This window comes from Pseudorasbora parva, chromosome 10 (genome assembly GCF_024679245.1).
Source record: "Pseudorasbora parva isolate DD20220531a chromosome 10, ASM2467924v1, whole genome shotgun sequence".
Classification (NCBI taxonomy): domain Eukaryota; kingdom Metazoa; phylum Chordata; class Actinopteri; order Cypriniformes; family Gobionidae; genus Pseudorasbora; species Pseudorasbora parva.
In genome coordinates, this window is record NC_090181.1 from 24,537,160 (window position 1) to 24,554,090 (window position 16,931).

Here is a 16,931-nt window from a genome sequence, read left to right on the forward strand (position 1 = left end):
AGGAGAGAATCTTTTGACACGCCGTGGACCTTCGTCAGAGGTTCTTGCGTTTGCCGATGAAAGCAAGGAGACACCACAGTTAACTATTAATCCAAACAATAAGCTCGGCTAGACAGGGCTGTGTTGATCTCAGTCTCCCCTCCCTATAGGATCAGTATGAAAGGCAGCACTGAGCTGACTTGAACAGATCTGTACAACAGACAATAGCTGTATGAAGGCCAAGGTGGAGAGGTGATTCAGCAGAAAAGAGAGTCTGAAAGATGTGGCTAAATAAGATGACTTCTTATTTAAACTTTTTTCAGCATCAATATTTATTTGGGGTCGGTTTTTGAAAGAAGCCTCTTATGCTCACCAAGGCTGTATTTATTTAATCAAAAATCCAGTGAAAACAGTAATACTGTGAAATATTACTAATAATCCTGGACCTGGCCTGTAGACCCGTTCGCAATTTGGTGTTGGGGGAATTTCTCATTTGAACTGAGTTAGTGGGTCCCTAGACATGAAAAATCACAGAGGTGCTCGTCCGCCATAGTGCCACGAATGACGTAGTGGTCAAATCAAATATGGCCGCCATCGGATGACGATGAAAATCCAACATATTTGTTTCTGAATGTTTATACACTTGTAATATCTCTATTTTGACTAATTATGGTATGTGGAATTCATTTCTGCTATTGATATGACCATATTGGGTGATTTTGACCTTAAAGGGGGGGTGAAACACTCAGTTTCAGTCAATCTCATGTCAGTCTTGAGTACCTATAGAGTAGTATTGCATCCTTCATATCTCCGAAAAGTCTTTAGTTTTATTATATTTATAAAAGAAATATGGGCTGTACAGAGTCTTTCCGGAAAAAAACGAGCGCCTGGAGGCATATCGAGTGGGCGGAGCTAAAGAAAGACGAGAGCGGACAAAGCGGTGACGTCCTCAAGCGTGGAGAAGCCCATCGCTATCTCAGCTAATACAGATAATGATCCAGAATCAAATCTGAGGCTGAAATAAATTGAACAGGAGAAAAATTAACAGCAGGATTTGTGTGTGTTTACTTGCAGTTTGATTCGGTTTATGGACTATTGTATGCGACTAAACCTTAGCAGTAGCAAGCAAAACGGTTTTGCACGTCAGACTAGTGTAACTTTATACATAGAACAACAATGGAGTAACGTTAGCGCATTTGAATGACGAAGCACGTGATCGTGTCGTTTACTGATGTTTACTCACGCGACGATAGCCGACAGCATAGACATTTGAAGCAGTTTTACTCACCGGCTGCTTCCAAAGCAGGACCGAACCTTTATCGCTAGGACCGCTCCGTCAAAAACACACTTCTTTGGTATGATTTGGTGAAGTCCTGACAGCAGTGACCGTGGAGATCCACTTTGAGACGCGACTGAAGCGATGTTGTGAAGCTTCTCGTCATTTCTGCGTTCAAATCGGTTCAAATGCAGCGCTGCCTTCCCAGAATGCTGTGCTGAAGCGTTGAAGTCGCTTGATGTCACCCATAGGAATAAAGTGGAGCGTGGCGTGGAGTGTTTATGGGCGTGCATTTCCTCTCTCGCTCTAGTCACACGCGCGCTCACCCTACCGGGAGAAGAGCCCGTACGGCCCGTACAAGGACCTTCCGCTCTGTCCACGTCAAGCCGAGCCATACCCGAAAAAAACTCTCCGAAACTTGTGAGAAACCGGAAGGAGTATTTTTAACACAGAAATACTCCAGCAAACATCCAACATTAGTTTTTGAAACTTTGTCTATGTTTAGGATGGGAATCCAAGTCTTTAACAGTGTAAAAAGCTCAGTATGCATGAAACAGCATCCCCCCCCCCCCCCCCCCCCCCAAATGGCATGGTCATAGTCATTTTCCTATTTTGAAGAATCTCAAAAGACATGTACATGCGAACTAACTAAATTTATAGTCTGCCCTTATACTGTGTATTGTGTATACAATACTAGACAGAGTTCACAAAAAATAAGAGGACAAGGTTTAACTTTTCTTGTATTTTACCAGGAGTATCAAAAGATACTTCTCACTTCATCTCACTATTGAGCATCGCACCAATTGATCAACAGTGAGCATGCTATCATCTTGATGCGTCACTGACAAAGACAGTGGTTAAAGGACATATTCTGACTGGAGATGACTGTATGAGCAACATGGGGACTAAACATGCTGCTATGGCTTCTGACCCAGTGCAATACTTAGCCAACTTTGAAGAGGCAGACACCTTGACAGAGCAAGATGCAGCTAAGACATTTGATGATTTCAGGATAGAAATCTACACCAGAGGAAGTTCTGGAATTGATGCTCTCCCTTCCACAATTAGTGGGATCAGAGGCCACATCCAACGAGGGGCTTTTCTGGTTCATACGACATGCCACTTGCTTGCAACTTTGGCACACCCCTGCCATCAAAATGTCTGAAGCCCATACCACCAAGTCTGCTCACAGTAAAGCCCCTTTCACACTGCGATTTCGGCAAATACACGGATAATGCGACCCGGCATTTGTTCCTGGGCCGCTAGATTTGGCCCATTCACACTGCCAGCGAAATGCCGTAATATGTGCGCTTTCACACACAACTCTTAACGGTCCCGGGTCGAGTTGACACGTGACATCCTGATGTGACGTATAATGGCGAGCGATCTCAGCTTCAGCACGGATAGTAAGGAGCTCCGTGGTCTCGACTTGTGTCCAGTTTGCACACATTTCTGCTTGTTTAATTTTAGTTTCTTTTGTATACGAACACTCTCTGCGTTTAAAACACCGACGAGCTCTTCTGGCACTGCAGGGTTGTGTTATTGAAGAAACAAGCTCTAGGAGTCGCACGATAACTACGCACACGCTGCGGCATTAGTTTTGGCTTTTGTTCACACAGCGCACGTCCTGGGTCGAATACCGCAATATTACTAGGTCCCCGACCCGGGTCGAATTCGATAATCAATCCCGGGACGTGGTTGCTTTCACACAGAAGGCGACCCGGCAATGTTCCGGGAATATTGCGGGTCCGACGTGCAGTGTGAAAGGGGCTTAAGTAAGTGTGCAGGCAAGTGTGACAATCGCCGATGTGGCTTTTGTGCTGCTGAAGTTCATGCACCATATTCTGCCATGGAAAAATCATCCTGTAAAAACCCATCCCACTAACATGCATGAACACATACAGTACACTTTGAGAGAAATCAGACTATATGGTGCACTTTTAGTTCATTTGATATGATGTAATTTGTATCAGTTTTATTGCTTCTTTAGCTTAGAAATCTAGACACACCCTAGTGGCAGCAAAGCTAATTTGCAGCCAGGGTAGTCTAGCAACTCTTCGTTGAATTGTGAGCTGTAAAAAACAAACTCTGGTCAGGCCAATCAAATTGTGTATAGAGTCGGTGGGCGGGCTTAATATAATGACAGCAGAGTTGCGGAGGTTCCGCGTGCTACTTGTAAACAAAGAAGCTGGCAAACAGCGTTCTTTCAAATTGGCTTTGGCCGCGACTCTGGAAGACTCAGAGTTAAGCTTTTCTTTGAGAAAAGAACGGTACTGATATCATTCTTAAGAAAGGAAGATGTGTTCGGAGTTTTGCCGACCGGATACAGCCAAAGTTTAATCTATCAACTAGTTCCACTTCACCTTCTTTGTTGCTCTGGTTGGTTGTAGCTCTATCCTATCGCGTGCAGAGTGAATTTGAAAGACAACCGTTTATCCCGCCTCTCAGATTGAGCCCTGCCAATGAGAAGTTCCGAGGCCCAACATCTTGTCAGGCTATTACTACAGTTTTATTTGCACTCAATTGTTTATCATTGTACTAACACCCAATTAAACTAAAACTTCAAAGAGGATGTTTATAATTGTTACATTTCTTCTCTTCATGTCTTGTTATAATTAAAACAAATAATTGAAGGAAACAATAATAAGTGACTATAAAGAAAAAATATTTTTTTATAAAAAAATATGTTGACCTTGATATTTCAATGACAAGATGATCCTTAATGTTAAAAAATGAATGTTTAATGTCAGATTTAGTAGAATTAAACTTATTGCATCTGGCTTTTATTCCTAATAATGGCCAAGTTATGGCCAAGGTCTTCTGAATAGGAAAATTACCTTGACCATGCCTGTTAAAGGTTAAAATTCAACCATTATGGTCATAACAATATCAGAAATTAATTCCACATACAATAGGAAGTCTAAATGGAGGTATTACATGTGTATATACATTCAGAAACATAGAAGTTGGATTTTCATCATCATCCATCGGCGGCCATATTTGATTTGACCACTACGTCATTCGTGGCACTATGGCGGACGAGCACCTCTGTGATTTTTCATGTCTAGGGACCCACTAACTCAGTTCAAATGAGAAATTCCCCCAACACCAAATTGCGAACGGGTCTACAGGACAGGTACTGGATTAACCATTTTTGTGGAAACCATGATACCATTCAAACATTTGTGGTAAGATTCAAAAGGGAGGTTCATACATTTATTCATCAAGGGTGCATTAAATTGATCACAAGTGACGGTGAAGAATTCTTGTCAAGACATGAAAATAAAATATTTCTATTTAATGAATGCTTTAATAAATGTAATAAATGTTCATATTCATCAAAGGACTCTGACAAAAATATTACAATTTCCACCAAAAAAATGAAGCAGCACAGCAATTTTCAATATTGTTATTAATAAGAAATGTCGATACATTAACATAAAAAATAAACATATAGCTGCCGAGACCAATATGATGGCAGATATATCGTGCATCTCTAACACACACACAGTGCAATCAAATTCTGAAACCACTAATCAAATTTTATTTTTATTTTTAATTTAAAAAACGGTTTGCATTTTTGTCTAATTCATCATGTTTCCTTTTTAAGCGTCAGTAAACGTTTGTAACCTTTTGTAATAGTTGTATACGAGTCCCGCAATTGTCTCCAGTGTGAAAAGATGTATCAAAATCATAGTCACTGTTGGAAAAGGTTCAAATTTGCAGCAGAGCCTGGGGAAAAAAATCCAAGTCCACATCTTTAAATTAACATTAGATCATAGAAAATGCATGTATAATAATTAGGAATTAGAAGGAATTAGAAAGATTTTTAAAATGGGTTTTAGATGAAGTACAACATGTCACACTACAGAAGACTGCTATGAGTGCTGTGACAGTGACTATTCAAACCATTCAGATCGTTGCTGAGATTGGGTTAGCATGTGTTGTGTCCACTATATATACTGTAGTTCCAGCTATAGTTTTGTACACTGAATGTCCCCAGTCAACTTGTGTGAAAGGAGTCTGGAGAGCATGATAGCTGATAAAGAGCTGTTCTATGTTTCATGGCTCTGGACAGAGTAATTGTATGATGTTGTGACCTTGTCTATGAATGTCATGATGTTGTACTGTTCTGACTGCTTCAGTGTGTGCGTGACAGTGTGTGAAAATTAGCTGTGTGCTTGCCTGTAGTGACAACTGTAGTATGTTTGCTCTGAAGAAACCATCAAAATATTTGACATATTTCTTGTCTTCAGTGTCACACAGGGTGATAGAGGAGGTGAACAACATTCAGGAGAATCTAGAGATTGAGAAGACATGCAGAGAGAGTGTAGAAGCTTTGGCTTCAAAGGTGAGGTTTTACAATAAAGTTATGATTGTCTGTTGTGTTTTATTCTATTGCATTTGATTCTCCTTTCTGTTTTATCTGATTCTGTTCTGTTTTATTCCATTCTGTTGTATTCTGGTTCGCTTCATTTGGGTCTGTGTCAGTTGATTATGTTCTGTTTGATTTCATTCTGTTCTGATTCATTTGATTCTCTATTGATCTCTATTGATAGTTGTGTTCTGGGTCTTTTGATTCAGTTCTGTGGCACTTGATTATGTTCTGTTCTTATTTATTTTAATTCTGTTTCATCATGGTCTTTTTTGATGTTGTTTTTACTCTTCTGTTTCTTTTGATTCTTTTGTGTTTAGTTTTTTTTAAATTATGTTCTATGTCAGTTGATTCTGTTTTATTTGATTCTCCTTTGTTTTGTTATGTTTCATTATATTTTCTTCTGTTCTGCGCTCTGTTCTGTTCTGATTCATTTGAATCTGTTCTGTTCTCATTTATTTGATTCTGATGTTTTTGCGTGATTCCACTGCATTTTATTAAGGGTGCTTTCACACTTGGTTCGATTGCCTGGGCCGAACCAGAGTTCGATTGCTCCCCCCTGCCCCTGCCCCTGCCCCTGCCCCCGCTGGACTGTTTTCATATTATATTATGTGGGTCCGAACCGGGGTTCGTTTGCGTCATACAAGCAGCAGCTGTTTATTTGGTTGCTCAGTAACAAAAGTGAGCGTGAAGGCGATGCACAATTCGTTGCTCCCGTCGCTTTTATATGTTTCATTTTTTAACCGTTGGTTTTGTTACCAAAGCCTCCATACGTATTTGCACTTGCTTATATATGCAAATGTACTGCAAATGTACGGCAGCTCTCTGCTTTGTAGTATGTCAGTGATGCTCGTCAGGTAAATGAGTGAAACACAAAACACACCTTTTTATCAAATCATATGTAATTAATAGCGCTTCACTTGCACAATTTAGTACAACACAAACTGTACCAGAGTTCACATGAACCAAACCCCTGACCACTTTTTTTAAGCGGATTCGGGTACAGTTTGCGTGTGTGCTGCTGACGTCAATCAAACCCTGGTGGACACCAAAAGTGCTAGTGTAAAAAAGCACCCTGATTTGTGTTCCGTTTCATGTGATTCTCTTTTGTTCTGATTCTTTTATTCCATTCTATTTTCTTCTGTCCTGCTCTCATCTGTTCTGTTTTTCTTTTTGGTTTGATTTTGTTTCCTTTGATTCTATTTAGAGATGCACCAAATGACCGGCCAGGGACTGGAATCGGCTGATTTTCCATGTGCTCTGTATATTTAGTATATGCGCAAACATGAATATAAAAAAATCTGTATCCTAAGAAATGCTTTGAACATCATAGAACGTCAGTGGATAAAGACGCTTAGTTCATCATACACAATTTTTCTAGAGATGCACCGATTGATCGGCCAGGGATCGGAATTGGACAATTTTCTGCATGATCAGCGATCGGACGATCAGTCACACGTGTCTCTGATTTTGAGCCGATCCCTCTACATGCGGCTGTGAGCGCGACCGCAACGTTGACGTCACAGCCACGCTCACACTCATAGCTGCATGCAAACATGCAGTTTAATAAAAAATATATTTAAAAAACATTTAGCTGTGGTACTGAAATTGGTACAGAGTACCGTAAAAATGTTATGGTATTGGTACCAACTACTGGAATTTTGGTACCATGACATCCGTAGCTGGCAACATTTATTACCCAATTACTATTATTTGGAGGAGTATTTGCACTTCAGTTTTGTTCATTCATAGGATCTTTGACCTTTGTAAGAAGTAAAAATGAGAAAAAGGTCCATTTATAATGTTTTGTTTCATAAAGCAACGGATTTTCAATTATTATTTCCTGGCACAGAACACTTATTTTTTAAGAGTTGTTTAAAGGTGCACTATGTAGTATTTTTGCAGTAAAATATACAAAAACCACTAGGCCAGTGTTATATATTTTGTTCAGTTGTGTACTTACAATATCGCAAATGTTTACAACTATTTGTAAATTGTGAGAAAATTGCTATTTTAACTAATGAACCGGGACGTGTCAGCATAGAGTTTGAGGGAGTCGCCTGTCAATTGCGTCATATCTGTGTTACCTTCAGTTTTATTTGGCAGGAGTGCTTTACTCTTAGCAGTGTGAACATGTCACAGCAGCGCCGAGCGAACACACAGAGTAACGTCAGAACATCATTTTAAACACACTTAAATGTATCTAATATGATAAGATAAGATAAGATGACAGAGCTGCTTTACCTTATAATCATAACCGGAAACGCAGAAATAGTGGAGGCGCCCGGCGACTGTGTCCCGTCCCGTCATAATAAAAGTCCCGGTGCTCGAAAGCCGTGTGCTTGTTTAACAATCGCTCCAGCGGCCGTGCTCGGCTCCACAACACTTGGTCCTGCTCTGCTTTACACTACAATAACGTTAATAACCGCATCCATCAACATGATTTCTGCCCGAGTCCTATTTTCCACCGGCTGTGAGGTGAAGACCACATGTCCCAAGATTAGGGATGGGTACCGAAAACCGGTATTAAACGGGCCCCGGGGGTGAATTTTGAAAGACCGTTGTATCGATAAGCTCGGACGTTATCGGTTCTTCTGTCGGTACTTTTGAAAATACATACACGTGTGGAGAAAGAGAGAGAGAGAAAGAGAGAGACCACGCGCAAAACGACAGAGGACAGAACTAAACAGTCAAACATAGCCTGGTTACACTTTAGATCTGTGATAGTCTGATTTTATTTTAGATTTTGGCTTCCAAAGATTAAAATAATATTTATGTCTAGCGCAACTTATGTAGGCTAATTCCCTTTGCAGCAGTAGCCTACGCTGTCATTTCTCCATAAAACTCAAACGCAATGACAGAATCAGCACGATCAGAGATTGTTGTAAAATACAGTCTAGCTACTGTTGGTAAATTGTGGGATGCGTTTTAATAATAAAAAGAGCGATTAAGCACAAAAATGTGCGCAAGAGGATGTTCCCAATTCGGCGCGCGCTCCGAAACAGCCCGCAACGAGACGAGCAAATTACACTTTCGGTTTCACACTCGCGTCTAAACGATCAAATCTACACAACATCTATGTCAAAATCCCGGCTTGGAGAGTCTCTTAAACACAACAGTTTAACAGTTTTAGTTTGTGTCTAAAATGGACGTAGTTATTATGGATATAGTCAGAGGAAAGTGTAGTGTATCTGCCTATTATCAGTCGCCTAGAGCTGCACATCTGTCTTAAAGAGGCAGCAGTGTAAATAAACATGCTGATGAATTACTACGAATTAAACAACCAAATGCAAAGAGAAAATCACTCACAGCTCTTGAATTAATAACTTCAGCTATAATACGCATTATTTTGGCTATTTATGATAAACTATGCAGTGTTATTTTACTAGAATTCTTCCTGAAATTAAAGCACTGTATAGGCCTATATAATGTGTATTTTTGTTAATTGTGTGTGTGTGTGTGTGTGTGTGTATATATATATATATATATATATATATATATATATATATATATATATATATATATATATATATATATATATATATATATATATATATATAATTTTTTTTTTTTTTTTTTTTTTTTTTTTTTTTTTTTTTTTTTTGTTGAGATATATATATATATATATATATATATATATAAAATCTCGTTAAGTACCGATAAGAATACCGTTAAAGTACCGGACCGATAAGCAGTATCGGTAAGAGTAGTAATACCGTTAAAATCTTAACGATACCCATCTCTACCCAAGATACTGCGCTTAAACGTCATCAAACTACGCCTTTGTTTTGAATAGGCGCCCTCCAGTGGACGGAAAGTTGCATAGTGCACCTTTAAGTGAGAGAAGATCCTATTGTAATGTGTAATAAAAATAAAATATTGCTTCGAAGAAGAAGTGGATTTTTGTTTGTACATGCTGTCAATTATAGTTCTTAGAAAAAAAATCGGAACCGGCAAAAATCGGTATCGGCCGATCTCACTAACAAAAAATCGGAATTGGCCAAAAAAATTATGATCGGTGCATCTCTAAATTTTTCATATCAACTGAAAAATATACTAGTATGGCTTCTCACCCCTGCTTCGCAGCATAGTAATGATGATATGCGAAAACCCGCCCACACTTTGATGTGTTCAGTTACAAGGTCTTTTGTGACATCAGAATCACCAGTGATTTCAAACAGCGTTCAATGCAGTTTTAAGGAGAAAATAGCAATGGTGTTGACTGATGAATTAAACATTAAAACTTAAAAACACCTCATAGACAAATAAACAACATTAAAAACTAGATTTTAAACACAGGGGGCTGTTTAAAGCTGTGCTTATTCCTCTCTTTTTTTCTTGAATTATTATGCACTTTTTACTTGTTTTTTTAAAGAAAATAATATTTAGCATTGAAGAAAAGTAGATTATTGTTTGTGCTGTCAGTTATAGTTCTTAGAAAGAAAATTGGAATCAGCAAAAAATCAAAATCGGCCAATTGATGCATCTCTAATTCTGTTCTCTTCTTTTTAATTATTGTATGTTCTATTCTATACTAATATCCATTTACTTCTGTTTCTTTGCTCTACTCTTCTCAGAAACATTACCTCTAAACGCATACACATGTTTTCGCTTGTGCTTCCATGGTAAATAAGCTGGGATCCATCATGCCTCCATCCATCCAACCTTCAATCCATTTATTTCCTCCTCCATCCTGAGCAAAATACACACAATTGTACTCCACATGGGCAGTCACGCCATTCAGTTCATGCTGAAGTCAATCTTAAGACTATCTCCCTCCCGTATACCTGCATCTTGGTGGTGACTGCCTGCCCACCTCACTGGTCCCGCTCATTACAGAAGTATTCAATTTGCCATCAGTCCCTGCTCAGCACATTGTTAGTCGGGTTTCGGTTCTGCCGCTCAGGCTCAGTCTGGTCTGAAAAGTGAAGTGGCATCTACGCTGAACGCTCAGCAGGTAAATGGATCTCTAAAAGCCCAGGTGTGAGGCAAATTAGCAGGAACGATTACCGGCTCATTGCTGTCTCTTTGATGGATGAATCAACTTTCTTCTGCTGTCTATCGGTGATGAGCGCTGATCACCACACACAGAGAGAGAAATGAGAGAACAGTAGCTGTGATAGGAATAAAGACACAGATAAAAGAGATAAAGACCAGAAGAAAATAGTCTTTAGATTGAAAAAGGACACTGTTGTCCTGCGTTTTAGTGGCAGGCTAGCTGTCGTGTGACGTCTTTCTTTGTCCAAGGAAAGAAGACGTTTTGCAGTGCAAAGGAAAATGGACTTTCATATTTGTATATGATAAAATAGACTGAGATGACAAAACCGTGTGGTTCATGGTTATTTAGCATGGTCAACAAGATTTTGGTCCTGCAATTTCTTGAAAATAACTTTCTAATGTAGTTCTAGACTTGTGTATTCTCTTGAGGTATACATTATTTCCTTGAAGGATGTGAAGCATCACAGATGTTTTTGAAAGCTGTGGTTGAGGAAGACCGTGGAGGAGCATTTCATTTGTGCGGAGGAAATAGACCTGCAGCTGGGCCGTTTTGTGCCTCAGCATTATGTGTTGGATAAAAGCTCGATTTTACCAATCAATGGTTTCCTAACATCTTTAAATGCACAGCCCAGCTTTTGCTGTGTTTGCTGGCGGCCACTGTGCATGAAAACTGGTGCAGATGCCCTTTGTTCTGGCTGGTCTGTGAACAGCCCCACACGAGGCCCTCACGTCTGTGGAATGAACAACAAGCTGTTGGCCTTCCCAGGTTTGCTCAACTTCTATCTGTCAGGACAAATGTCTGATTGAGGATGCAGTTGTTTTTGTCACTAGTTGGTCTTTCAGCACATAGCTGAATTATTTCAAGTGACCCATCTGTCTTTTTTGTAAGACGGGAAACCTGTTGCATTCATTTGTCTCTTAAGTTCTAGTTTCTTGCATTTAAAATGGTTAATTTTCCTAAGAGTTATTTTTTATACTACCGTTTGGGGGGCATAATATATATATATATATATATATATATATATATATATATATATATATATATATATATATATATATATATATATATATATATATATATATATATATATATATAATGTTGCTGAATTTATTTACTGTTTAACAACTTTTTTTAAATATATTTTAAAATGTATTTAGTGCGACGGCAAAGCAGAATTTTTTCATTACTCCAGCATCATTACTCCAGTCTTTCAGTGTTTCCTTCAGAAATCACTCAAAATGCTGATTTGGGGCTCAAGAAACTGTTCTAATAATTATTAATGTTGGAAACAGTTGTGTTGCTTTAAAATGTTTTAGTGGAAACCATTATACTTTTTTTTAGGATTCTTTGATGACTAGAAAGTTCAAAAGAACAGCAATTATTTAGAAACCTTTTGTAACATTAATTAATGCACACTTGCTGAATAAAAGTTTTAATTTATTGAAAACAAAAACATCTGAACAGTAATGTATGCAGTACATAAGTCAGCTGGTCATCCCAAACATGATAAGTGAAATTCCTATTTATAAATTCACAATATATTGGCAACATACCTTTTATCGCCTATTAAATAATAATAATTTTTTGGTATTGGACAATATTGGTTATTTCATTATTTATGGTAATCTCCTCTGTTTGTACATTTGCTTTAATCTTTGTTCTTCTTTAACAAAACACTAATCATTTAATAATGCTGTATGTAATCATTAGCATATCTCAAACTCAGTATCAATTTTCAAAAATGTTATCAGTTGTAGCATTTGAAACGGTTAATTTATTTTTTTATTTTGTGTTTTATTTTTGGTTGATATAGATAATATTTAATGAAATTGTAATACACGCCACACTATCTGCCATAACATGAAATAATAATCGTCTTATCAGTATTGTCCAGAATTGTAAGGTTTATTTTTCCACAATGACCAAATGACTGTACGTTATCCTACTTATACAGTAAACAAATAACTAGACATTAAATATTGATATTGCATTGTTGATTGCTGTATTTATGTGAACTAATCTTGTTGAATATCTATTAAATAAGTGTGGAAGACTTTGACTTGATTTGCATCTCAGTCTGCATGGTGGAAATAAATCTCACCTCTTCCTGAAAATGTTAAGGATACGTTGGGAAAATTACAGCATTGGCTCATCCCAAATTTACATTTAAATGAGTCCAAAAATTTTGGTAGTTGTGATTGGAGGATGGCGAGCAGAATTGTCTCAAAAAGTCTCTACATTTCAGCTGTATGATTTATTGTGTATGATGGCTGTAATTTTGTCTGCCAAGAGACCTGAGGCTGGCAGACACCTCATCCACCCCCCAACCCTTACCCCCCAAAAAGGAAGAAGAAAATCATAATCAATTTTTTAAACTCTGGGACATTTTGAATTAAAAAGCAGTAATGGATGAGGGTTCGCGGGTGGTGGCAGTCAAATCAAAGTGCAATCCAAACACATGACATTTTGTTTTGATGTGTGATCAGAGGAGATGAGGGGCCTGGCCACCTCGAGACGCACGTCTGATTTCTGCCACTGTGTAATTTCGCCGCTGCGCTCTCATCAATGCCGGGTGATTATCACAGAGCAAGCGTGCATGTGTTTCTGCGTGTTTATCCCCGTATTATGTGTTGTTGATTGCGTTTTTAAAAGATGCATTCAGCAGGAAGGACGCCATCAGGAAATGGATTCACGTGCTGTGTCCTCACTTGGATGGCATTAATAAAGGCTCGTTAAAGAGGGGGCATTTTATCCCTGCCTCCACTCTTTTTCTCTCTTTTACCGGAATGTCACCCGGGACCAATTTGCATAACTCCACCCCCATTGGCTCTCTGAGTTTCCATTAAGCGGCCTCCCTAATTGAAGTGTGAATGACCAGTCTTAAATTACTTTAATTGGATGTTCAAAAAGGTAAAAATTTCTCGGATGCAGGTATGTACATGTTGTGAGGGTGGGGGTTCGTGGCCGTGCCTGATAGAATGCTGTAATTATTTATGAAAACAGGAGTGTCTGGTGCTGCTGCCCCTGCATACGTGTAATGAAATGTCTATTATTTTGCCCTTGATTATTGCTCTTTTCCAGAGAGTTCGTGCTGTGTGTGTTTGGCTGTGTGATTGAGGGGAATTGCATGGGCGCTCGATGGGGTTCCAGTGGGCTGGTCTGTCTACATGCTGCTGATTTGATTTCTCATATCTTTTTACTCCGAGGCAAACGCAGAAAATCACCGGCTTGGGTTTTATATCATTTGTGGTGTTACAGGTGTCATTTTAAACTCTGATTATTCCTATGAATGTGATGACATTGCCCTCACTAGATTAACTTGTGCTGGTTTTGCAAATTTTTCTGCACTGTAAAAAGACACTGTATTTTTGTTCTTTTGGTCGCTTTGGATAAATGCATCTGCCAAATACAGTACATAAATGTATATCTTTCTTTCAGTTAAACAGACAGAACCGTTCTTTGAAGAGGAAGAGTATGCTCTATATATCCCGTCTTGGTGCCGATGTCATCGCTGACATCAATCTTGATGATGAGGATGAAGATGATCCACAGGAGTCGTCAGGTGTCTGTAGCTCTTCTCACTGTCAGATTGTCATCACAGGTTGGTCAATGCACTGTATAAGACACAATATAATGCTTAATAAAATATTTTTGTATCTACACATTAAAGGTGAAGTGTATAATTTCTACACCACTTGCAGCTAAAGAATAAACAGCTCAACTGGACCTAACAACATTGGCTCCTCATGAAATCAAATAATGAAAGCTGAAAAGGACACACACACACACAACACAAGTTATACATAATACAAATCATTGTAAAAGTAGTCCATTTAACATGTGCTTTATTTCAAGTTTTACAATTGTTCAATAGCTTTTTGTGATAAACAGACTGAAAATTAAGTATTTTTTTACTAATAATTTCCTCCTTCGCCTCAGTTCTCAATTCATGATGTTTGGTTACAGGACACTTGAGAAATCAGGCTCTTTGTACTGTAGGTTATGAATACATTTCTTGTTTATTTATGGTAGAGCTGAGGGATAAACTAGAGGTGATCCTGGCTGAGAAGAAGCAGATAGTGATCGATCTGGAGATAACAAGAGAGCAGCTTTGCCAAACTAAACAGGAAGTATGTGAGAGAGACATTTAATCTTGGGTTTTACTGCATCAATGAACCAATACTCATCTCTAAGGTGATCTCCTGTACATCATTTATTTTTTTAAGTTCTAGCATATACACTGAAATCATTCAGTTTTTTAATGCATGTAATAACCTTTCGTCATGACAGGACGGAACGGTTTTGATTCACCTCCTTAATGTCTGTAGTGTTAACCCTTGCCATGTTTCACTGAGGCTTTCACTCAGAATAATAACTATCAAATAGACAAGAGTGGGTTGTCTTTGTGTCTAGTTGTTTAATGGTTCAGATGAACAACTTTAATACCCAAATAAGTGAAGCAATCACTCTCCCTTTCTTCCTAAGCTCCTGAAAGAGAAACATGATAATACTGTTTTAATAGCTGAAACATTTCAACAAAAGAAGCTCTTGGGAAAATACAACAGAGGTCAGTTGTGCTCCTGTTCTCTACTATATCCTCTTACATGAACCACTCTCTCTCTCTTTTTACTGCTTTCCAATCCAGACATTCATTGATCCTAACCTCTGTACTCACACTCGGGTACATCTTCATTGCTTTACTCAAAGCTTTTATTGTGTTTCTTGTCTTATTCAAGTGATTTCTGACACATTCTGCTTGACTACTGACACACAACAGATCATGAAAAATCACAAAAAAAGCAATGCAAAATTTTACATAAGTTTCTGTTTACTTGTTTTGTTGTTCAACCGTTTGATGAATGTGCCATATTCAAGACATGTCAGTTTCAATTAAAATAAACAAATTGCAACCGTCCACCGCTCACTCCTCCCTTTCGAAGCACATAGAGAAGCTATGGTGGCCGATGAGTAGCTAGAGCTCTGTAGAACAGTTTGTCCATACGTCTACTGTAAAAACATGACAGCTCAAAATGGTGACTTCAATGTAAAGGGAACTGTAGTGTATGGCTCAAAGAATAAAAACATAACAATTTATTAAGTAAGGTCTTTATACACGACTGAAAACATAGTTATATTTATTATATTGCATTTCTGTCGAAAAATCCTCATAAATACTACACACTGCACCTTTAAAACAGCTCAAATATGCATTTTAGTCCGGGACTAGGTGTAAGCCTTGTCTCTGAAACCAAGGGTTTATATATATATATACAGCTCTGGAAGAAATTAAGAGACCACTTAACATTGAGAAATCAATGTTAAGTGGTCCCTTAATTTTTTTTCAGAGCTATATGATTTTTTTTTTTTTTACTTCCAATTAAGAATATAACTATTCCATGCAGCCTTAGTGTGCATAATCAACTTCTTACTGACTGCAAACATCTGGATGGTACTGTAAAAAATTACCTGTAAAGAGGACAGCAGAATTATGGGTAACGGTCACCTAAGGTTTCACTCAAAATGTATTTTAAATTCTGTGCCATTTAGTGAGTGCCCTGTTCTGACTACATCAGTTGTATGATTATAGTTGGCACCATAGACATTTCAAGGATTGTGTGTTTGAATCGTGCTTGAATAAGCCCTAAACTCTAACTTCTAATCTCAATTCTTACCTGCATGTGTGTGTGTGTGTAGTTTCTCAGTATGCTCTAGATGAGTTTGAAGCCTTACAGGAGGATCTAAAGCTTGAGAGGGACCTGCGTTCTGAAGCAGAGAAGTTTGCACATGAGGTGAAAAATCAATTTGATTTGATTTCATAATTAATTTAATGAAAGACATTCAAGGAACTCTGAATATTTATGTATGTCTGTAATATGTTAAGTGGTGTGTGTGAATGTGTTCTTTATGTGCTCTCTCTCTCTCTCTCTCTCTCTCTCTCTCTCTCTCTCTCTCTCTCTCTCTCTCTCTCTCTCTCTCTGTCTCTGTCTCTGTCTCTGTCTCTCTGGGGGTGTATGAAGATGCTAGTAGAACAGAAGAAGCTGAAAAGACAAAGCCAGATGTTGATCCAGACTGTCTCCCCAGCAGAAGCTTTGCAGAAAGCTTTGGCAGAGATCAACACACTGACACACAATCTAGAGACACAGAGATTGGAGCATCAACAGCAGGTAACACACACACACACACTAATCCCCACAGTGTCCTTTAGGTCACAGTGTCCTGAGAGGGTACAGACTAAATGTCATTAAAATAATAACAGACAAACCAATCAAATCAACCACACCAGCCCCTCCCAGTGTCACTGA

The 16,931-nt window shown here is 38.4% G+C and overlaps 1 protein-coding gene across 3 annotated transcripts in view; it reads left to right on the top strand.

Annotated features, from left to right (window-relative positions):
- The window catches only part of shtn1 (shootin 1), a 45,265-nt gene that overhangs the window by 10,463 nt on the left and 17,871 nt on the right, over positions 1-16,931 (top strand). For all 3 annotated transcript variants that reach the window (XM_067455636.1, XM_067455637.1, XM_067455635.1), the window contains 6 exons: positions 5,512-5,606; positions 14,068-14,230; positions 14,662-14,759; positions 15,115-15,196; positions 16,324-16,418; positions 16,647-16,793. In XM_067455636.1, the coding sequence (XP_067311737.1) occupies positions 5,512-5,606; positions 14,068-14,230; positions 14,662-14,759; positions 15,115-15,196; positions 16,324-16,418; positions 16,647-16,793 (680 nt within the window). The remainder of the gene's footprint in view (positions 1-5,511; positions 5,607-14,067; positions 14,231-14,661; positions 14,760-15,114; positions 15,197-16,323; positions 16,419-16,646; positions 16,794-16,931) is intronic.